Source organism: Astatotilapia calliptera, chromosome 16 (genome assembly GCF_900246225.1).
Source record: "Astatotilapia calliptera chromosome 16, fAstCal1.2, whole genome shotgun sequence".
Classification (NCBI taxonomy): Eukaryota; Metazoa; Chordata; class Actinopteri; order Cichliformes; family Cichlidae; genus Astatotilapia; species Astatotilapia calliptera.
The window spans coordinates 29446360-29465530 of record NC_039317.1 but is presented as its reverse complement, the minus strand read 5'-3'; the positions used below and the strand labels follow the sequence as shown (position 1 = coordinate 29465530).

The 19171-nt window shown below is 40.6% G+C and overlaps 2 protein-coding genes across 3 annotated transcripts; one reads left to right on the top strand and one right to left on the bottom strand.

The window, feature by feature from the left end:
• The first annotated feature begins 17 nt into the window (after positions 1 to 17).
• On the top strand, positions 18 to 2925 carry ybey (ybeY metalloendoribonuclease). Its single transcript, XM_026143780.1, has 4 exons — positions 18 to 765; positions 1968 to 2099; positions 2217 to 2285; positions 2581 to 2925. The coding sequence occupies exons 1-4, from the start codon at positions 556 to 558 to the stop codon at positions 2674 to 2676; spliced, it is 507 nt and encodes a 168-aa protein (XP_025999565.1). The 5' UTR covers positions 18 to 555; the 3' UTR covers positions 2677 to 2925.
• Positions 2887 to 19148, bottom strand: usp37 (ubiquitin specific peptidase 37). 2 transcript variants are annotated; one of them, XM_026143775.1, is made up of 24 exons: positions 18991 to 19148; positions 17934 to 18156; positions 14796 to 14946; positions 13808 to 13896; positions 13605 to 13720; positions 13417 to 13494; positions 13108 to 13199; positions 12913 to 13006; positions 11938 to 12093; positions 11693 to 11824; positions 11418 to 11541; positions 9836 to 10083; positions 9638 to 9755; positions 9306 to 9385; positions 9001 to 9165; positions 8645 to 8698; positions 8363 to 8510; positions 8058 to 8277; positions 7320 to 7486; positions 6848 to 6908; positions 6450 to 6565; positions 6052 to 6121; positions 5097 to 5235; positions 2887 to 4999 (listed from the first exon to the last, which is right to left on the bottom strand). In XM_026143775.1, the coding sequence occupies exons 2-24, from the start codon at positions 18105 to 18107 to the stop codon at positions 4912 to 4914; spliced, it is 2880 nt and encodes a 959-aa protein (XP_025999560.1). In that variant the 5' UTR covers positions 18108 to 18156; positions 18991 to 19148; the 3' UTR covers positions 2887 to 4911. The 2 variants fall into 2 exon arrangements, with proteins under 2 accessions (XP_025999560.1, XP_025999561.1); XM_026143776.1 differs by having other exon boundaries at positions 8363 to 8507.
• Between the last annotated feature and the right edge of the window lie 23 nt (positions 19149 to 19171).

The following is a 19171-nucleotide window of genomic DNA, read 5'->3' as shown; positions in this document are numbered from 1 at the left end:
GACGAAAACAGACTCGTAGCTACACTGCTAGCACAGGCTAACACCATGAAAGTATTACTTAGTAAAGTTTGTTTGGCTGCTCATAAAGTTCCCCAGTTAACAGAATTATAGGAATACCCGAAGAAGTGCGTAAAAAAAGATCCCACCTTTTACTGTTTTGTGTTGCTTTTTTGGCTCACGTTTTTCTAAATCCGGTTCCGGTCCGACAAACTTATCAGTCCTCCTTCTGCTAGTAATGCTAAACCATTCGTTCCGCTATGGCCAATGAGGCGGTTGTTAACAGATAAGCGACCATATCTATTAAAAGAAAGAATATATTTCATGAATGTAAATTAGGTTATCAGAGCTGTATAAACCAGAAAAGAACTACACTATCTACTTCCCGGGGACTGCATTCGTGTCACCTCGGAGACTACAGTTTGCTTGTGGCTAACGGCGAAGCTCACCAACCGACAATAAAGTGCTGCCAGGTAGGAGATAGGTTAGTGGGTAACCTTCACCTATGTACCGAGATCTTTCCGTAGCTGTGTTCTCTTCTCGTGTCGGCTGTTTAAAATGGGAGTAGTTTTGAGGAACCTCCAGAAGGTGGTGCCTCTTCGGCGCGCCAGGCTGCGCAGGGACGTGGTCACGCTGAGACACATACTGGGCATCCAGAAGTTCGACCTGGGTATCATCTGCGTGGACAACCAGAAGATGCAGCAGATCAATCACATCTACAGGAAGAAGAACACACCCACGGATGTCCTGTCTTTCCCATTCTACGAGGTAAACATGGCAGCTAAACGTTTTGAATGAACACACTTCTGTTAGTGGAGATCTGGTGGTGGTGGGGGTGTGTTCTGGACGTCTTCTTCTGTTTTTGATTTATTACACTGCTTTGTGTGCAATAAAAGATTCATAAAGTTTCAAAGGCCAAATGGAGCTTCAGAAAAAGCCTCCTTTGTCGTCCAGCTGCTTCTTCTGTGACTCATCAATGTCACCATCTAACAGCATGGGCAAGCAGAGCCTTTGAATGGACTTATCAAGAGCTGTAGGGCAAACTACAGTCAGGGGGTCACAGGCAGCTGTGAACCATCTTAATCTGGCCCTCCACATCCTGAAAGGGAAATAAAACAACCCCAATTAGAAAGCTGAAGGCTGATTTGATTTCATTGTAACTGTCAGCCATGTGTCAGTATCAGTTTTCCACTGTGTAAAGCTTGGCCGAAAAAAATGGCATTGGTACAGTAAAATTATGCCTTTGGTGTGAATGGCTACATTAGGCATAGATGAGTCTGAAGAGTATTTTTTAAGCTCAAAATATTTCTACAGATCTTACACGTATGCTGTGTAAAAGGCTTTCAGTCAAAACTGTTGCCCAATGCTTGCATCATGGCTAATAGTGTCCTTTTCTAATCATCCATATTATCTTCTATGGAAAGCGGCATGAGGTGAATAAGAGTTTTGAAAGAGAGATAGTGTATGCACATTATTTTACTGTTTGGGCATCTATTTGTATTTAGTAGCTCCTTTAATATTAATGTTATTTAATATTCACTCAGGGACGGAAATTGGTGGCTTTCCATCTATTTTAAACCAAAACTGTGAACCTTACTGGTCTGCACCAGGTTACCTGTTTGGCATATATTACCATGGTGATATAGCCAGGTAAAAAATAAAATAAAATAAAAGAGAGCAACCTTCATGGCACTAAAAACTTTGACTCTAGGCTCAGCATAGTAGTACATCTCTCTGATCACTTCACTCAGTTTGGAAAGCTTCCTTAAAGGGCCTCTTTTTATTTACCCTCTACAGAATTTAACTAACTTTCACCACTAGGGTGCAGCGTTACTCAAGACTTAACTAGTTAAAATTGAGGTTAAGTTGACCTACTGTGCTATCTTGTGGGAAAGACATGAACACAATCTGCAGGGTTGGGGTAACTTCTCCACTCAAATATCTGTGTGTTTTGTGGGGGTTTATTTAAGGACCTGAGGCCCGGGAAGTTGCCCTGCCCCCTTCACAGAGACGAGCTGAACCTTGGAGATATCTTCCTTGGGGTGGAGTTTGTGATGAAGCAGTGTCAGGAGGAATCCCTGGATCTGCATGGAGCGCTGACTGTATGAAACAGTAACTTAAGTTATCCTGTCCCTCATGCGTGTAATCCGTCAATGCTTCCAAATGAAGCACAGCAGTACCATTTTCTGTGATTAACTGTTTCATTGTTCCTGTTTCAGGTTGTCACTGCGCACGGGATCTGCCACCTGCTGGGCTACAGGCACGAGACAGAGGAAGAATGGACTGAGGTTTGTAAGGAGACAGTGGCTTTGTGTCCAAATTCATTCCTCCACTCAGACTATAGCTCAAATGGAAATACACTTTGTGCTCAAGTCACAAGATCACAACCCATTAGAAGTCCTTAGAAGATGCCTCCATCATCACATCTACAAAGACTCAGTTTTTTCCTTTAATCTGTCATCCATAGGTAGATCTATATGAGCTGAGTCTTTTTTTCTTTTTTTTTTAATACCAAATTTATGAACTTCAAACTGTGTGATGTCTGGATGTTCGATGTTGATTAAAGGTGTAACATGTTTGCAGATGCAGCAGAGAGAAAACTACATCCTGAGCGAGTACAGCAGACTCACAGGCCGACACCTAGACCCCCTGATGAAGAGGTGCAGTCAGGACAGGTGACCCTGACTGCTGCCTGCAGGCCTGAGATTAAATATTGCACTATGTGATGGTGGAAACTGCTTCTATACTGTTGTGGTTCTTATATTTATTTGAAGACACCCACTACAGTCTGTATTATAAAATGACTTGTCACTAAACAGTCTGACCTCCTGAAAAAACACTTGATGTGAGCTCTGCTGAAGAGTTTCAAACACCAAAAAACATCTGTTCTTTCATTGGAATATTTTATTAAAATCTGCTTTAGGAAGAGTCGGTTGTGTATGAAGGGTAGAAAAAGCTGTTCATTCTCACTTCACTAATACATGTTATGCTCTTTACACTGCGTGTAGGACAGCATGTTCAGGAGAGGCATTTAAGAAACGTCAATCAATGCAGACATTAAAACACCTGGAGAATTAACACAGCGTGGTGCAACAGGAAGTCGGCTAATCAGTGCACACTTCCTAAAATCCCCAAATATAAAGACAGAAGTTGTGTCAAATTTGGTCTGCAGTGATTTAATTTTTGAAATTAATGCCATGTTGTGCTAATTTGAGGGAATAATCTGCTGTACAGATTAAGTCTATAATAGCATGTGTACGAGTGAGCTTTTTTTTTTTTTTTCCTTTCACAGAATAAAAGTTACACAGTCGGTGCCCAGTAATAAACAGAATATTCCACATATTTCATGCCTGACAGGAACTGGTTCATAAAGTGCCCCTTTTATGCTTTTTAAAATTAAAAAATAAAATAAAATCTCCCTACAGTTATAGACCAGAAGACAAACAGAAGTGAAAATATCCAGCATCTCCAACACTCACTGTTTATTTATTCCATCATTGAATAAATACTTGTAGGGTGAAACTGCTTTAAAACAAAAACACCGAGCTGCTAAAAGGCATTGTTTGTAGTCCATAACGAATCTACATCACGATGTACTGCCCTAGTAGCAGTGAGTTTGGCACATTTTGAAATAAAGAATCAACAGGTGATTCCGACTGTATTTACAGGTAAAAACGTCTTCCAAACATGGCTACAGCTTTAACAGTCAGTCTGAGAATATTAATGTTATCAACTGACCAATCAGAGCAGAAGACAGGTGCCTTGAAGGGACAGGCACTAAAACGGAGCAGATAACGGGTTCCTTCCCTGAACAATAAGGCGTTTAATCCCACAGTTACACTTTAACCATGTAAATGAGCATAACAGGGGCACTTTAAATGCTTAACACTTGTTCTAAAGGTGTTGAAATAAAAGATATTATGCAACAGGTACTGTATCTTCTCTGGTTATAAAGTAGTAATGACTTCCATTTGCCTTGGCTCATATTTTGGGCTAATTAAGAGAAACCAACCCCCTTCTATATGCAATAAATATAAAAATCTGTTGGCTTTATAGAAGAAACTCTGACTTGCACACTGTTTCAGATTTGACAAACATTCAAAAACAACAAGGTTGTGCGACTTTCCAAAGTAAAGCTTGTATGCACATATTTATAAAACTTTTCTTGGGAGGCACAAGGTCAAAACCCCAAACAAACAACAAAGTGTGATCAACTGAGAAAAGCTCAGTTAAATATTAATGAATGCACGTTCTTTCACACCTCTAAAATATGGAAATAATCACACAAAAAAATATCAGGTTGCACATGAAGTACAAAAAGCAACTGGGAAGACATCCACACTGTGGGACAGAAAGCTGTTTTGAATGGACCAGTTTGTGCCAGTAACAAATATTGCACCAAATGTACCCGCTAAATACAACAACCCTCTAAATTCTATAATAGCTTATACTCCAACATAGAATATATCTTTATTTTGCTTATATGGGAAATAAAGGGGTCTGCAAACATACAATCTACAAAGCACCAGGAGCGCCCAGTGTTTGATAGTTTGAAGTAAAAGTCTGAAGAAAAGTCTTTAAGAAAGAAACAACAAAATTAAACCTTACAAAACCGTTGATAAAATGATAGCAAAGAAAGACTCCAGCCCCAAAAACACGGAGGCAAAAATTGATCCACGGAACATTTTAACTGCATTTCTGGTATCTGAAAGAGTCTTGACAGGTCAGCCCCTGTGTCGGCATCATCAGGTGTTATTTTTATCCTGGCCTTTAGTGATCTGTAGAGGAAAAAGGAAATGCCTGAAGGCTACCTAAAAGGGACGGCAATCAGTAGTATAGGAGGATTCACAGGGCAGCTTTATCTAACAGGATCAGCTGTGGTTGAGTGTGGGTGGGCGTCCAAAGACGTTGCGCTCAGAGGGGCTGCAGGACATTCCTTCCTGCCTCTGAGGTGCTTCCGGCTCCAGATCTCTCCATCTCAGATAGCTGCTCGAACACATCCCTGAGAGATCACAAGGTAGCAGCGTGTTATTAGCAGGGCATCTCACATCATTACAGTGACATCTATAACCAGCTGACAGGAGGACTTGCACACTCACTTGTGCATGTAGAAGAAGATGTATCCGCTACGGTCACGGTCTCGCTGGACAGCTGCTTCCTGCGTGCGAGACACGTCCAGGTCATTGTAGGTCAGCCACGAATGTTTCTTCATGTCGTACACGTCACTGATGTAATGGCCTACAGGGAAGATAAAGATGGGGAACAATCTATCAATATTTGTTCACAGAGCAAGCATTTGGTTCTTGAAGTCTATAGTCACGACAGCGACAGACACAGAGGGCACACCCACGCCATCCACGTATAGACAAGGATGATGTCACCAGCATTTATCCAAAGTTATTGGACAAATATAACCTCTGCCTGACACATGAGCTAACTTTATGGTTCTAGCTTTAGTATACAGTCAGGTAAATAAGTGTTTGGACAATGATACTTTTTCTTTTTTCTTAAAATTCCACTGTGTTGGTGGCCTGAAAGATTAAAAAACAAAAAACATTTTTATAGCCACATTATCAGTGGCTCCTCCTAAAACCTACAACCATTAAGTTAGCTAATGTCTTAGATTTCAATTCTGTTTTACCTGGTCAGCTAATATTCATCATCTAATATCAGATCAGGACAGGCTAGATCATGTTTTTGCTGAAAGGTGCTGACCATTATTTGAGGCTCTCACAAAATTTACTGCTGAAGACAAAACTAAAGGCAAGAGACCCACAAACCCACACCAAGTAAAGACCACACAGTTTCATCCAGCAGTGTTTTCCCTGATAATTTAAGGATTCTTAATATAAATAAACTTTATTTCTGGCTGCCAATTTCTTCATTGACATTTGAGATAATAAGGGATATAAATAAAGCAGCGTAAACATCAAAGCAGTTCCTTAAAGTGTTCATACACAGTTTTGACTCATCTTCATTGTTCCTGAATAATTTGTCACTGTCAAAACACATGAGGACCTAAACTCGGAGGCACAAACAAACACAAGTGCTCACCAGAGGAGGAGCTGCTCCCGATGTGACTGACCACACTGATGAGTCTGAACGAGTTGGCCAACTCCCCACTCTGTGGATTACAGGATACATAGGCAGGTTAATGCAGGCCACAACCAATAAGTTATCATCAGTCTGCTGCTTTATTTAACTTATTCTGCAGTTTCTTAATCAGTGCGTGTATTTCACCATGTTCTGATTCATAATCAACTCAGTGTCCTGCAGATTATCTAAGACTTTATCTGTGGTGTGTAAACTGACCCCTTATTAAGGTTTACATTTGTAAAACACTGTTTTTATTTTTGCATAGTGATTATACATCCGTTGTATTTAAGGTGAATAAACTATTTGCTGTTTTTTGTGCTCTGCAGCATTTTACACTGTGTGCCAGCTGGATATACCTCTGCGTTTCTCTTCAGGTTCTCGGCTTCTGCTTCAGTGTACTCCATGTCCAGCACATCCTCGTTGCCAGAGTCATCATCCGAGCAGAGCAGATCGGGCAGGGAGTTGTTAAACTCTGTTGAATGAGGAGGAGATGATGACGCCGGTGCAGTATTTTCACATTGCTCAGAGTCTGATTAAAGAACACTTTAAACATTTGTTTGTGCTGACTAAACAGATCTGCAAATATCCAGTCAAATTTCTTTGTTTAGTGGCTGCGTTCAGTCTTATTTACATCGCCACACTGCTGCCAGCTGAGCGGGATCAACAGCAACCATCACAATACAAAAATCAGCTGAACACAGTTGGTCAAATAAGCGTGTGCTGACGATTCCTGGGAGTAAATTGTATTTCTTACCTTGCAAGCTGAGCTCAGTGGCTCTCTTCAAATCATCGTCCTCTCTCATCTCCTGAGCTTCCTGTAGAGATGATGTCATAAGTTTTATTTTCCTGCATCAGGTCTGTTAGTTGGTGAAAGACTTCAGAGTAGTCAATGATATTTAAGGATAATGAGAGATCTACTGTAATCTAACAGCAAATGGAAGGTCACCATTACTGGAAGCTAGAAAAAAAATTGTTGTGAGCATCTAACACTGGTAGAACTGGTGCACCAAACTCAGGTGTTACATTGGATTATACAAAGGTCCATTTGGGTCAGAGGGATGTAAATGTAGCATCCCTTCTGATGGGCTCCAACCATTCTCTCTTCAGCAGCTGAAAGTAAGCACTTTTTCCATTTAGGTGCATCAAAGTGTCTCCACTGTGTTGAAATATGAAAACAATTGAGCTGCAGATGTGTTAAATGCTACACAGTCTCTCTCTGGTCTTACATGCTCCTGGAGGCTCTGTGCCAAAGCCTGCTGCAGCTCCTGTTCTTCTCTCTCCTGATCCAGATTGTACTGTTGGACCCAGTCCAGCTCCCCCTGCTGCTGACCACTCTCTGGAGTTTGGTTCTCCTTGTTTTCATCCATGGTCAGGTCCAAGGAGTCCAGCACATCTACAAGAGTTCAGCAAATACTCGAGTCAGCAAACCTGATACGTGAAGTTGGGTTTTTTTGTTGGATTTGTTGGTAACCCAGGGTTTATGTGAATGTAGAAACCCACAATCAATTTAAGCAGCATGTACTTTCAAGAGAATATGGAACGAAACATGAATGAGCCTTTCTTAGAAATGTCACATATAATAAAAACCTGATGCAGATCCCGTATTAAAAAACAAAAAAAACAAAAAAGTCTATTGCAAGTTTAAGTACTCCAAGAAGTGAGTCTGATCACTTGGCAGCCTTCCCGAAATACCTCTGGCCATTTATATGCAGCATGATCTTAATTAATTTTAACTTTAGTGGTCAGCAGAACAAAACAAACAAACAAAAATAAATAAATAAACACATCTGCATTTAAGTACCAAAACTCCAATCTAACCACTCTTAAAATTTGCAAATGTTTTCCTAAAATAAAAACTTTGTTTCCCCTGAAAGCTGTACATCTACCATCATCTTTGCTGTTAAGAAATCTTGCAATAGATTTGAAACTCATACTGTCTCTGCTTAAATATCCCGTTAGAGTACCTGCGGGCTGTTTGCTATCTGCTTCTAGCAGATCTGCGTGATAGGCCAAGTCATGTGCATCTGTGTCCCCAAACCCGGTGTCCGGGCTGCTTGTCGGCTCATCATCCAGAGGAGGAGGTGCAGAGAGCCCGGCCTCTTGGCGACTAATCTCCAGCACAGCCGCCAGCATTTCATCATCATTGATGCCACTGAAGTCTGTTGAATCGATTGCTGCCCCCCTCTGAAAACACATTAAACTGTGTCACAACAGAAGACGCCAGAGGAGGCTGGATTCTGTTTGTTAAAGTGTAAAAGCAGATGCTCACCTCTTCAGCGCGATCATCGTCGTCAGGCAGACAGATACTCAGGCGTCGCTTGCGGCTCGCGCTCACCTTCCTGTTAGGCCCCTCTTCGCAGTCAGAGTCCACAAGGATGGAGGTACAGTTGGAGTTGGAAGTTTTCCCTACGATCCTACTACACAAAGTCACATGTTCAGCAAATAAATTCATAAGCCCAAACCGAAAACCCTTCAGTCAGATAACACATTGTTTAAAGAGGTTGTTAAAGCACAAAAGTCATTTTTCCTCTGCAAGTGTTGCAGAACTTACCGAAGAGGCGCTGTGGACGAGTTGACCAACTGTGACGTTTTAAGTGTTCTGGACCTTTGAGAAAAACAAAGGCAAATAAAACTCTTGCTGCTATTGGAGCTCTACTTCTAGGCTGATTGTTAAGTTTTACTTAAAGGAGCAATATTTGCATGTTTTTCCTTTAAATTGCAAACTAAATGCTGACTTTATTACATGTAGTCCTCTCTGGGGTATTAAACCAACATGAAAAATCATGGCTGCAGGAGATGTCAAAACATTGCCAATTGGCCTTTTAAAACTGAAATCACTCCAGCCATCTAATGTATTTACACAGAATTAAATTTGTATGCATATTAAAATGTTTTCTCCCATCTTACAAGGCAGCTTGAGGGCTCCAGCCAAGGCTGATGGGGGGTCTTGTAGATTCGGTGCAGTGGGGGAGCAGGGTCAGGTATCGTGGGATCAAGACCTGCTGACCCAGCTTGCTGTTTAGAGACAGCTGAGCGTTAAAGCTGTACCGTTTCAGGTGTAGGATAAGCACTCTGTGAAGACAAAGGTTTTTAGGCACTTAAATTCTTTTTATTCCATAAGCTGGTTATGCTTTCAATGTTTTCCATATGTGCTGTATCTTTAGTGTTTATTGCGTGTCTTTACTGTGTGTGTTTAAACAGACTGTAGATACCTGGGTAGTTTACTGAATTTATGCGTAACAGTCGCTGATTTCCCGTTGCACTTTTCACACGAATACTCAATTTCCTCCATCTGTAAAAAGAAAAAGTAACTAATTATATATGAAATTACATCCAACCGATGCTTGTCTCGAAAGAAATTCTATTTTTTGTGTCTCCTCACAAAGGCTCTCTCAGTTTGTAAACTGCAAACTAAAATGCTACAGTGTTTTTTCCTGCTTGAGCCTCATTGCGCATACTAAGCTAATAAGTGCACTCCTCTGACCCTGTTGGTCATTTTTGATCCAACATGGGGGGCATCAGGATGACGGGACCAGTGACTCACCCTAAAAAACAGATCCAGGGAGTCCTGGATGGAGCGAAGCGGCAGTGTCTTCTTTCTTCGCGGCAAGTCGATGGACAAGTCATTGAATTGTTCTCGCTTGTTCACCACCTCGCCACAGCTGCAACACAACAAAGAGGGAATCAAACACCTTTCACCTTCATCGAGAGTTTTGAATGATAGGCAGGAGACCAGCCTCACCCTTTGCACGTGATGGTGTGCTGCACCTCAAACTCCATGTTGACCGCCACGGGGCAGGTGTAGATCCGCGAGGTGTCTGCCTCATCACCAGGCTCTGCTTTGACTGCCGATGACGTTCCCTCCAGACCATTCTCACCCACTGCAGAAGATGAGGAGGAGGAGGCGGCCTCGTTCGTTAAGCTCTTATTCATCTTCTCCACGTCGTCCTTCAGCTGGTCCAAGCACTGACTCAAGAATTCATGAGCATCCTGAAAAACAAGAAACATGTAGGGGTTTAAAACAGGATTTTATTCACAGCCACTTTAAACCATAAGCCTGAAAGATTTAACTTTTGTGTGTTTTAGTTTGGGGGGGTTTTTGCCTCTCCTGGTCGGTACTTTAGCAATCAGAATTGTTGTCTGAAGAAAGATGCTCAACGGATTTATTTTTTTTAAGTGGAGAAAGTATGGCAATGCCATGTTGGTCCACTTGATTGATCTATATTATTATTAGACAAAAAGAAAGAAAGGGAGAGAGAAAGACAGAAAAACAGAGGGGAGGGGGGGCAGTAAGAGACACTGAGAAAATTTGTTAGAACAGCTATTAAAAGAAGAAGAAAATGAAACAAACAACAAGAGAACACCACAATACAGAGATCAAAGCAACAACCTAGATAAGTGTAAATAACAGTAAATACTAAATATTGAATGTTATAAACAAAAAAACAACAGAGTTGTGATGATGCACATCTATCACAAAACTATGAGGAGGCAGCCTCAAACAGAAATGGATGGGGGGGGGGGGGGGGGGGGGGGGGGGGATCCTCCTTTGAAAGCCAAAAGTCATAATTTGAACCAGCGTGCCATCTCATGTTTGCTTTACTTTCGCTTTGAAATTGAGACACTTTCTAAAGTCACTTGATTGCATTATAGTCAGCTTTTATTTAATTACATTATCATTGAATTGCTGAGCTCTGTACTGTATCACATGTTTCTACATGTTCTACTGTGTTAGATTTTTACTTATTTATCACTTTTAAAACACTTTCCTTTTTGTTTTTAGCCTCTTTCACATAATTTTACCTCGCTGGACACTTGTTGTGTCGTATTGTATTTTACTGTGCTACACACTACTGTATATGCACACCTTTTTTTGGTATTGTAGTCTGTGTTCAATTTTTAGCTGTGGCACCAGAGAAATTTTTGAGCAAATACATTATATCTTCAGTCCAAACACACAGAGTAATAATTAGATAATTATTACTAATTAGATAATAATTAGAATTGCAGACTGTCCTTCAGCAGGTATTCTGAGCCCAAAATGAGCTCAACATTAATAATAAACAGTCTTACTGTAATTTGGGACTAGAGGAAGAAGTTAGAGAAAACACTGGGAAAAGCAAACCTATATTACCTGTTTAATTTCTAAACTGTGCTCTTTAAACATAAACCTTCTACTAAAAGTTATTCTCTACACTATTATTCTTAAATTTTCAAAGGTGCAATTTAAAGATTTGTTTTGCTGTCCCTTTTCATATGTGGGCACACAATCTCAACTGAAAAGCATACCTGGTCATATACATGAGTTTAAGTGGGAAACTTACATTCTGCATGTTTCCAGAGAAACGCTCCGCTGTGGAGGAGATGGCACTCTTTACTTTCCTCAAAAGGTCTTTCTTCGTCTCTGGACAGGCCACATCCTTCTTCACCATGAGGTGAGCAAATCGCCTGCACAGAGTGAAGACAGGACACTGATCATAACAAAGTTCATTTAAACTGCTTCCTGTGTCATTTAACACCTATGTTAAAAATGACAACAATCCAGAGTATTGTTAACAAACAACAGTTACTATCAACCTATAATAATATAATACAGTACCTGAGCAAGGCATTGATGGGCAACTTCTTCCATGGGATGCTCTGCCTCAGCATGTCATTAGAGAAGGAGGGGAGACTGAAGAGGGACTGCAGGATGGCATTCATGTAGCAGGTGTTGCCCAGGTTGGAAAATCTTAAATGAATAACAGAAGTTTCAAAAACTGCTTGTTGTTTTGATTTTTCCCTTGTTATTTGGTGTCATGGATCAAATTAATTTCATATCAAGTGGAGCTGGCTTATCTGTACCCTTGCAGTGGAGCCTGAGGCTGTGCCAGGGTAGAGGGCCTCTGCTTGTTCCAGCCACCGTAGTCCAAGGAGGGTCGTACCTTCTTAAAGGGAGTGGAGTGGTTCGGTAGCATGAGGCTCCTTTTGGCTGTGGGGGTCTGTGCAGTACTGGATGGCCTGAGGAGATTTAAAAATCAATCACTGGATGAATAGAAATGTTCTCCCCTGTTATCACCTGGGCCAAGGAGATGACTGGTTCCTTTCATCTGATTTTAACTAATCAAAACCTACCCAGGTTTGAAGCCAGCACTCTAAGCACCCACCATCAGTCTAGCAGGAAGCTTGGAAAAGTCTGCAGGCAGGTGGGAAAGCTTGGCTCAACCTTGTGAAAGTAATTCACTTTTGAAATTAGATCTGGGACAGAATCTTTAGACCTGATTTTTTCTTATCTAAGATTTCATTTCGGATCTTCATAAATATATATCTAAGTCAATCAAGACAAATTGGGAGACGTACTTTTAATTCTAGGTTTAGATTTCTTTCTAATTACAGGAACACAACTCACAAGTATTCTAATGATCTTGAAATTATCTAAAAATTATTAACTAAAATACAGACAGTTAAGATCTTTAAAAAAAAAATCATAGTTTATGTGACTATATTTTATGTCAAAATATTCACTTTCCCTTGCCTGGTAGGATATAATGCACTATCACATAGTGGCGATAATGCAGTTAGAAGCTGTTTGTAACCTTGAAACAAAACACATGATGGCTACTAGCTACCAGGTATCAGCAAAGTGGGAGATAATCTATAAATAGAAGAATCACAGAAAGCCAAAGCTAGCATGGAGGGCAGGTACTGTAGAAGTCATCTTCGAAGAACAATCAAAAGGTTCCCTTTAAATAAGTATCAAATAGTACTGTTTTTAAATTCTTGATCCTAGGTTCAAACTGCTGCTGCTTTGCATTTTAATTGAGCCATGAAGCAACTCACCTGTCCAGAAAAGAGTGGCTCTGGCTGTAGTCTTTAGTCGCAGATCGGCTGCCGTAGAAAGATGATGGCTGAAGGGGAGTTGACCCAAGAGGAGCTACAGTTAAGGAGGCACATGAGTGTATCAGTGTCTGGGAAAAATTTGCATAGAGAATGCTGTGCAACTAGATTACAAAAAGGTGGTGCTGCTGGGTTTACCTGAGCTCCTGTTCTCCTCTGACTGCTTCAGCTTTTCTTTGCAGCTCAGAAGAAACTTCCTGGAGGAGGGGTCAGAAGTCGCCTTGTTGTTGCTGAAAAATGTTACTCAAATTCAGTAAAATAAAGTCTATCAATCAAGGTTCGTATTTTGCCGATGAAAGTAGCGACCTACTGATTACCAGTTACAGTTTTAATTATCTCGCCACAAGATTTGCAAAAAACAAACAGGCAGTGGTTCAGACAAAAGGCTGCAGAGATAAGGTCATCCTATGAGTCACCAACAGCACTGCAATTCAGTGCTGATTATACCTCGAGGAGTCGTTTTCCTTTGGGTAATCCTCACTGAGGTCGTTATCAGGAGTGAGGAGTCGCTTTCTCTTCTCGCTCCTGAGAAACAGAAACATCGAATAATTCACATGCCAAATGGGGCAGGATTAAACATTCATAAATTAATTTAATTTATTCTGTGTAATACAGTCTAAAAATTCCCAGCCTGCCTGTTTTCAGACAGTCCTGTGCGAGTGGGAGTGGAAGCCGCTCTGCTCGGGCTGCCGAGAGGTTTTCTCGGTGTCGTGTCCTCCCGGCCTTCTGCGCTCTGCCGCCTCAGTGTCGTCTGAATACACCAGGAGGAATTAAGTTAAACACATGTACGTTTGTCCACATGTGTTTAAGTTAAGATTGTTATTGCATTCTTGATCACCTGTCTCTCCCCGGACGGGTTAGCCTCATTTTTCACAGATCTGTTCCCGAGCACACTGAAGTTGGCACTTCCGAGGGATGATTTTAAAACTGCAGCATAAACAAAAAGTTCAGGGGAAAAAAAAAAAAAAAAAAAAAAAAAAAAAAAGCATAAAAATGATCCCGTTACACTGTAGAGTCAGCATCACTTCAAGTTAATCTATGTGCTTGAACTGAAAATAATAAAAAAAAATAATAATAAAAAAAAAATAAAAATAACACTGCTGCATTGCCATGATGCATAAAGCATTCAGATCATAGATTTAAAAGCAGACTAACACACACCTTACTTCGCAACAACCTGTTGCATAAGTTTTCATGACAGCTACAGATGTTTTGTTTATTTAATAGGATACAAATGAATCCTGTTCTTCAAGCAAACTGATGACATGCAGAGGTGCAAGGCAGCCCAGGTGGAGAAATTTTGTTTTTACACTTAGCAACTAATTTTATTTCTCTATCTGATAAGAAAACTATTCAATCAGATAGTTATTTGTGGTGAATGAAATACATTTACAATTTGAAGCACTTTTAAGCACAACATCTGAAATTCAAGTACCTTTCAAACCTTGAAAAGACAAAATAAAATTCAAGCATTTATAAGGATAAGGATTTCAAGCACCTGTACAAACCCTGTTACTAACATTGGGTATCAATTAAATGTAAACCAAATAGATTAAATGACTAGTACATCTGTTATCAACTAGTGACAATAGCAACAACTAGTCGACTGGTCAGCCAGACGAGCACATCCCTACTTGAAACTCTGCATCAACTTAAGAAATATTAATATATTAACATGAAGCTGCAGAGAAAAAGTGACCATTCTCTGCAGGAAGAGCATACAAGGATTAATTCCCAAAAAAATAAAAAATAAAAATCTTTCAGTTTTGTTTGGTTTTTTTTTGTTTGTTTTGTTGTTGTTTTTTAATGTGCAGGGGTGTCATTACCTGGCTTTCCTTGCTTCAGCTTTTCAAGGTATTCTTTAGTCTTCTGAACCAAAGGTGGAGGCATCTTGTCCAGCGTGATGACACTGTTATCCTTCAGAGTCAGGACGATGCGGTTGGCACTCTGGCTAATATTTTTCACGTTCTGGTTCAGCTGAGAGCAAAGAACAGCAAATATTCGGATTCATGATTATTACTATTACATACAATAGTAATATATACATTATCATCGTCATCATCTTTCTCCTCACATCATACTTGTTGATAAAGTATACCTTTGAACAAACTAGTTCTATATGACAAACCTCACTCTATCAGCTATTACTTTCTTCAATAGGTCTTATATCATGCTATCTGAGGAGTGAGGTTCTTCGTAACAAGAGACTCAGAACACTTGACTGTGATGACAAAGTTTTTTTTGTTTTACTTCTCTTGCTCCAGACTATTACAGAAAAGCTCTTATATGTCTGTTTGGAAATTATAACAGTCGTGGGGGTTCAATTTTTTTGACTTTCCTAGCAATGGAGCAAGACAGATTCATTACAGTGTTAGCGCCTCCAAGTTTTCCAGACTTTCCTACAAACTTCAGTTATATTGTGTTGGTAGGAGGGGATCGAGAGAAGGCACACACACTTTATTAAAGAAAGTAATAACAAACTTCGTGTGAATGGGTTAGAGTTTCTGATCTCTTAGACAAACTCCAGCCTCTCTGTCTTAACGCTTTCCCCATCAAAACAACATTTGACAACCTCCCCTGCGCCCATAAAGATGGGTTTTGACACCTGAGTATTTGAATAAATATGTGGTTTGCATAGGCAGAGACCACCTTTAATAACTTCCAATTTAAACCCAGGCATTTTGTTCCATAAGCAGGCCTGAAATATTACAGAAACGGCTAATCTTTAAAAAAAAAAAAAAAAAAAAAAAAAAAAAAAAAAAAAAGAAAAAGAAAAAAAAAAAAAAGAGCATCCAAGGTTACTCCTAGTAGGGGAGAGTTAAACAGCAGCAGATGCTGTGGTCCTTGTCCTGCATGGCCTACTAGCCATGAACCAGTTTATCTCCTGATGCAGGTTTGGGTCAGAGTGACCCACCAGGTCACAGCAGATCAGCAGAGCAGAATAAGGACTAAGATAGGAGTGGTTAAGTTGAACTGCAAAAACAAGAGGTTTACTAGTAGGGAAAAAGAGGACAGGAAGCTAGCTGTTTTAGCAGCAACTGAACTTTCAAAATAAGAGGAAGGGTAATATTAATTATTCTTTTTAGACCCAATCACATCAGTCAGTCTGAAATATTTTAGTTCTGGAATATGGGATCATCTAAAAGAAGTACAGGCATGCATTAAAAACACTTGACCCGAGGGCTGAACAAACCCTGGTATGTGCCATGGGTGAGATTATGTTTCTAATCCGGTTCATTCATGGCTTCAGTGCAGAGCTACTGCTCATTCATTGGATAATGCCTCAAAGCTGACAGCTTAGATTCTTCTAGTACTGACATGAATCAGACATGTAAGACTGATTTATGGGGTGCCATTTAAAAAGTTTGTTCCTGTAATGCTTTAAAAAGAAATATCATCATTTAGCCATCCATTAGTAGGAGTCTTTTCAACCGAGAAAGCAACTCAAAAAAAATAAATAAGATCTCTCGATCTCTCGATCGATGCGCTTTTTTAATTTATCATTTATTAAAATTATAAATATATATTTTAACTCAGAAGTAGTTTTTAAATTTAATGTTGTTGAAACAACAAAGTAATAAAAAAAATAAACCTATCTGATCGAGAAATCACTCATCTTTGGAAAAGAGAGTTTATTACAGACAAATGGCTTTCCAAAATAAAAGCTATACTATACGCTTCTTCTGGGGTATACTCTCAGCAGCATATTAAACATATCAGGTCCCCATAAGGAGAATCATGTGCTAACAGCTGTCTAAATGACTCAGGTAAAGTTTGTAACATGCGTGCTTGTTGTTTTTGTCTGCCTCCACTTGTCTTTGCACTAGGATGATGTCGGAGTAAATGTGCAGTCATATTCGTTGTGTTCCCACTAGTGCTGTCAGCGTTAATCTGAAATGACGTTAACATGACAAATCTCCGTTAACGAGCTACCGCGGATCGCCCTGTGCGTGGGGCTGGACTGCGTCAACACGTTAACGAGCAAACTGCGCTAACGCAGTAGTTCCCACCCATGTAATTGAGCATTGCGTGGCACATCCGACATACTGTTTTACTTTTGTCCATGACGCGCTTACCTTCAGGGTCATACTTCACATGAAGACCAAAATAGTTCCAAACGCCAGATCTGAATGAGGGTGGGGGAGGTTCAATTTGCCATGTTGCAACGAGCTTAGCTTCTGTCTTGCTAGCTTGTGCTGCGCTCAGTGGATCTGCGCTTGACAGTGCAGCCTAGGCGGAGTAGTCGAACGCAGATCCACTGAGCTCTCAACACAGACAGCATCGTCAGAAGAAAAGTTGATAAAATAAATTAAAAATTTTGTATTGTTCGATACATATGCGTACCGAAACGAAAGCACTGTATCGAACGGTTCAATATCGATACGAGTATCGTTGCACCCCTAATATTTTTGTATTGTTCGATACATATGCGTACCGAACGGCAAGCACTGTATCGAACGGTTCAATATTGATACGAGTATCATTGCACCCCTAATATTTTTGTGTGTGGTTTCTTGCAGGATTATGAGGGTTCAGTGTCTTTTTCTCTGTTTTTAAATCAGCTGTTTAATTTGCAAGTCTGGTGCATTCTTACATTTTTTTTTTTTTTTAAAACGTTCCTCTCATCTAACTCATTCACTCTTACACACCAAAATAAGGCGGTGGCATGACTCACCCCAAGGAATCTTATTTTGACATGTGAATTGACACAACAATCCCAAGAATAACAGGCAACCCACAGTACCTTCTGAGCCAGCTGACCCAGATAAAACAATACTCTATCTGGATGAAGTGCAAAAGGTTGCTAGATCATAATCAAAAGGACCACTAAAATCGAAATCAGTACCTCTTAGGACATTAACAAAAAAATGACAATAATAAAGACCAATGTGAAAGTAAGACATTTTTTGGGGTCTTATAAACAACAGTAAACACAGTAAAACACAAAAAAAACAGTAAAATACCTGGAACGTTTTGGAAGCTCCTCCACAGTTGAATCTCAGGCAGAGGTTAACTTTATTGTCCTTTTCCAAAATCTCAAACGTCCCTTCTTTCCACCTGGTGGTGCCCAGGTCCAGACTGGTGAAACGGATCTTCACAGCCCCAGCGCTGGAGAGTTTGGGCACTACAGTTGCCATGGCTTTCTATCCCGTTGGTGCACTTGGGAGACTGGGACTCAAACTAATCCTAAAAAAGACAAATTGGATCCGCTGTCACACAATCTGAGCACATTATATTTATAACAACTGAATGTGTTCAGCAGGAGCAGTTTAAACCAATGGTCAGGTAGTTCTGAATTTGATTACTCTAGTTAAATACTGCAGGAAAATAATGAGCTTAACGAACAGAAGCAGCCACTAAAATGAACATAGCACCTCTTTTTGTAATAACACTAATATCACCTGTAGTCGTCTCGGTGAAAGCAACTTCAAAGTTTCCGAGGCTGAGCTCAGATAACGAGAGCAGGCAACCCACGTTGTCAAAGTCACAAGAAAGTACAAACCATCCAAAACAAGCTGACAGGAGTCAGCGCAGCATCTCGCAGCAGAAAAGCGGACAGCACGCTCGCAATGCATTTCTGACAAATAAAACAGCTTGTTTGGCTGCGTGTGGCAGCTCGTGCCTTGTGATTTTCTTTGCTAGCAGCTTCAATAAAAGCCCATGTTTGCATCTGCCATCAAACTAGCCAAACTAACGGCCACTCTGAGTCGCGGTAGCCAACGACTGGTACGTGCACAACAACACGGGATGTTCCCTCTCAGCTCAAGGCATCGATGCTCCCACAGAATTACCTGTCCAAACCGGCAACTCCAAGAAAAGGTGCTAGCCAAAAGTAAAAAAGCCCCTTTGGATGCGGATAATGTCGTATGCCCGTCCGCAGCCCCTGAATGGGATGGAGGAGGCCGACGTTAGCACCTCGGCTAACAAGCTAACGGACGCTAGCTAACTGGCTAATTTGCTAGTCTGTAATTTGGTGATGGAAAGCGTATCGCGTTGCGATTACACCGAGCAGGTACTTACCTATCGATGACGAGAGCTTGTCTTCAAACTTCTAAAAGTCCGGTGTCGCTTCTGTAGCTGCTGAGCAGGCAGAAAGTTTGTTTTGCCGGCATTCACCTGCTCTCCGGTGCTGTTGACAGCAGAGCAGCACACGACGCGTCGCTGAGCTGCGCGATGATGGCGGGAATGTGAAAATTTACAA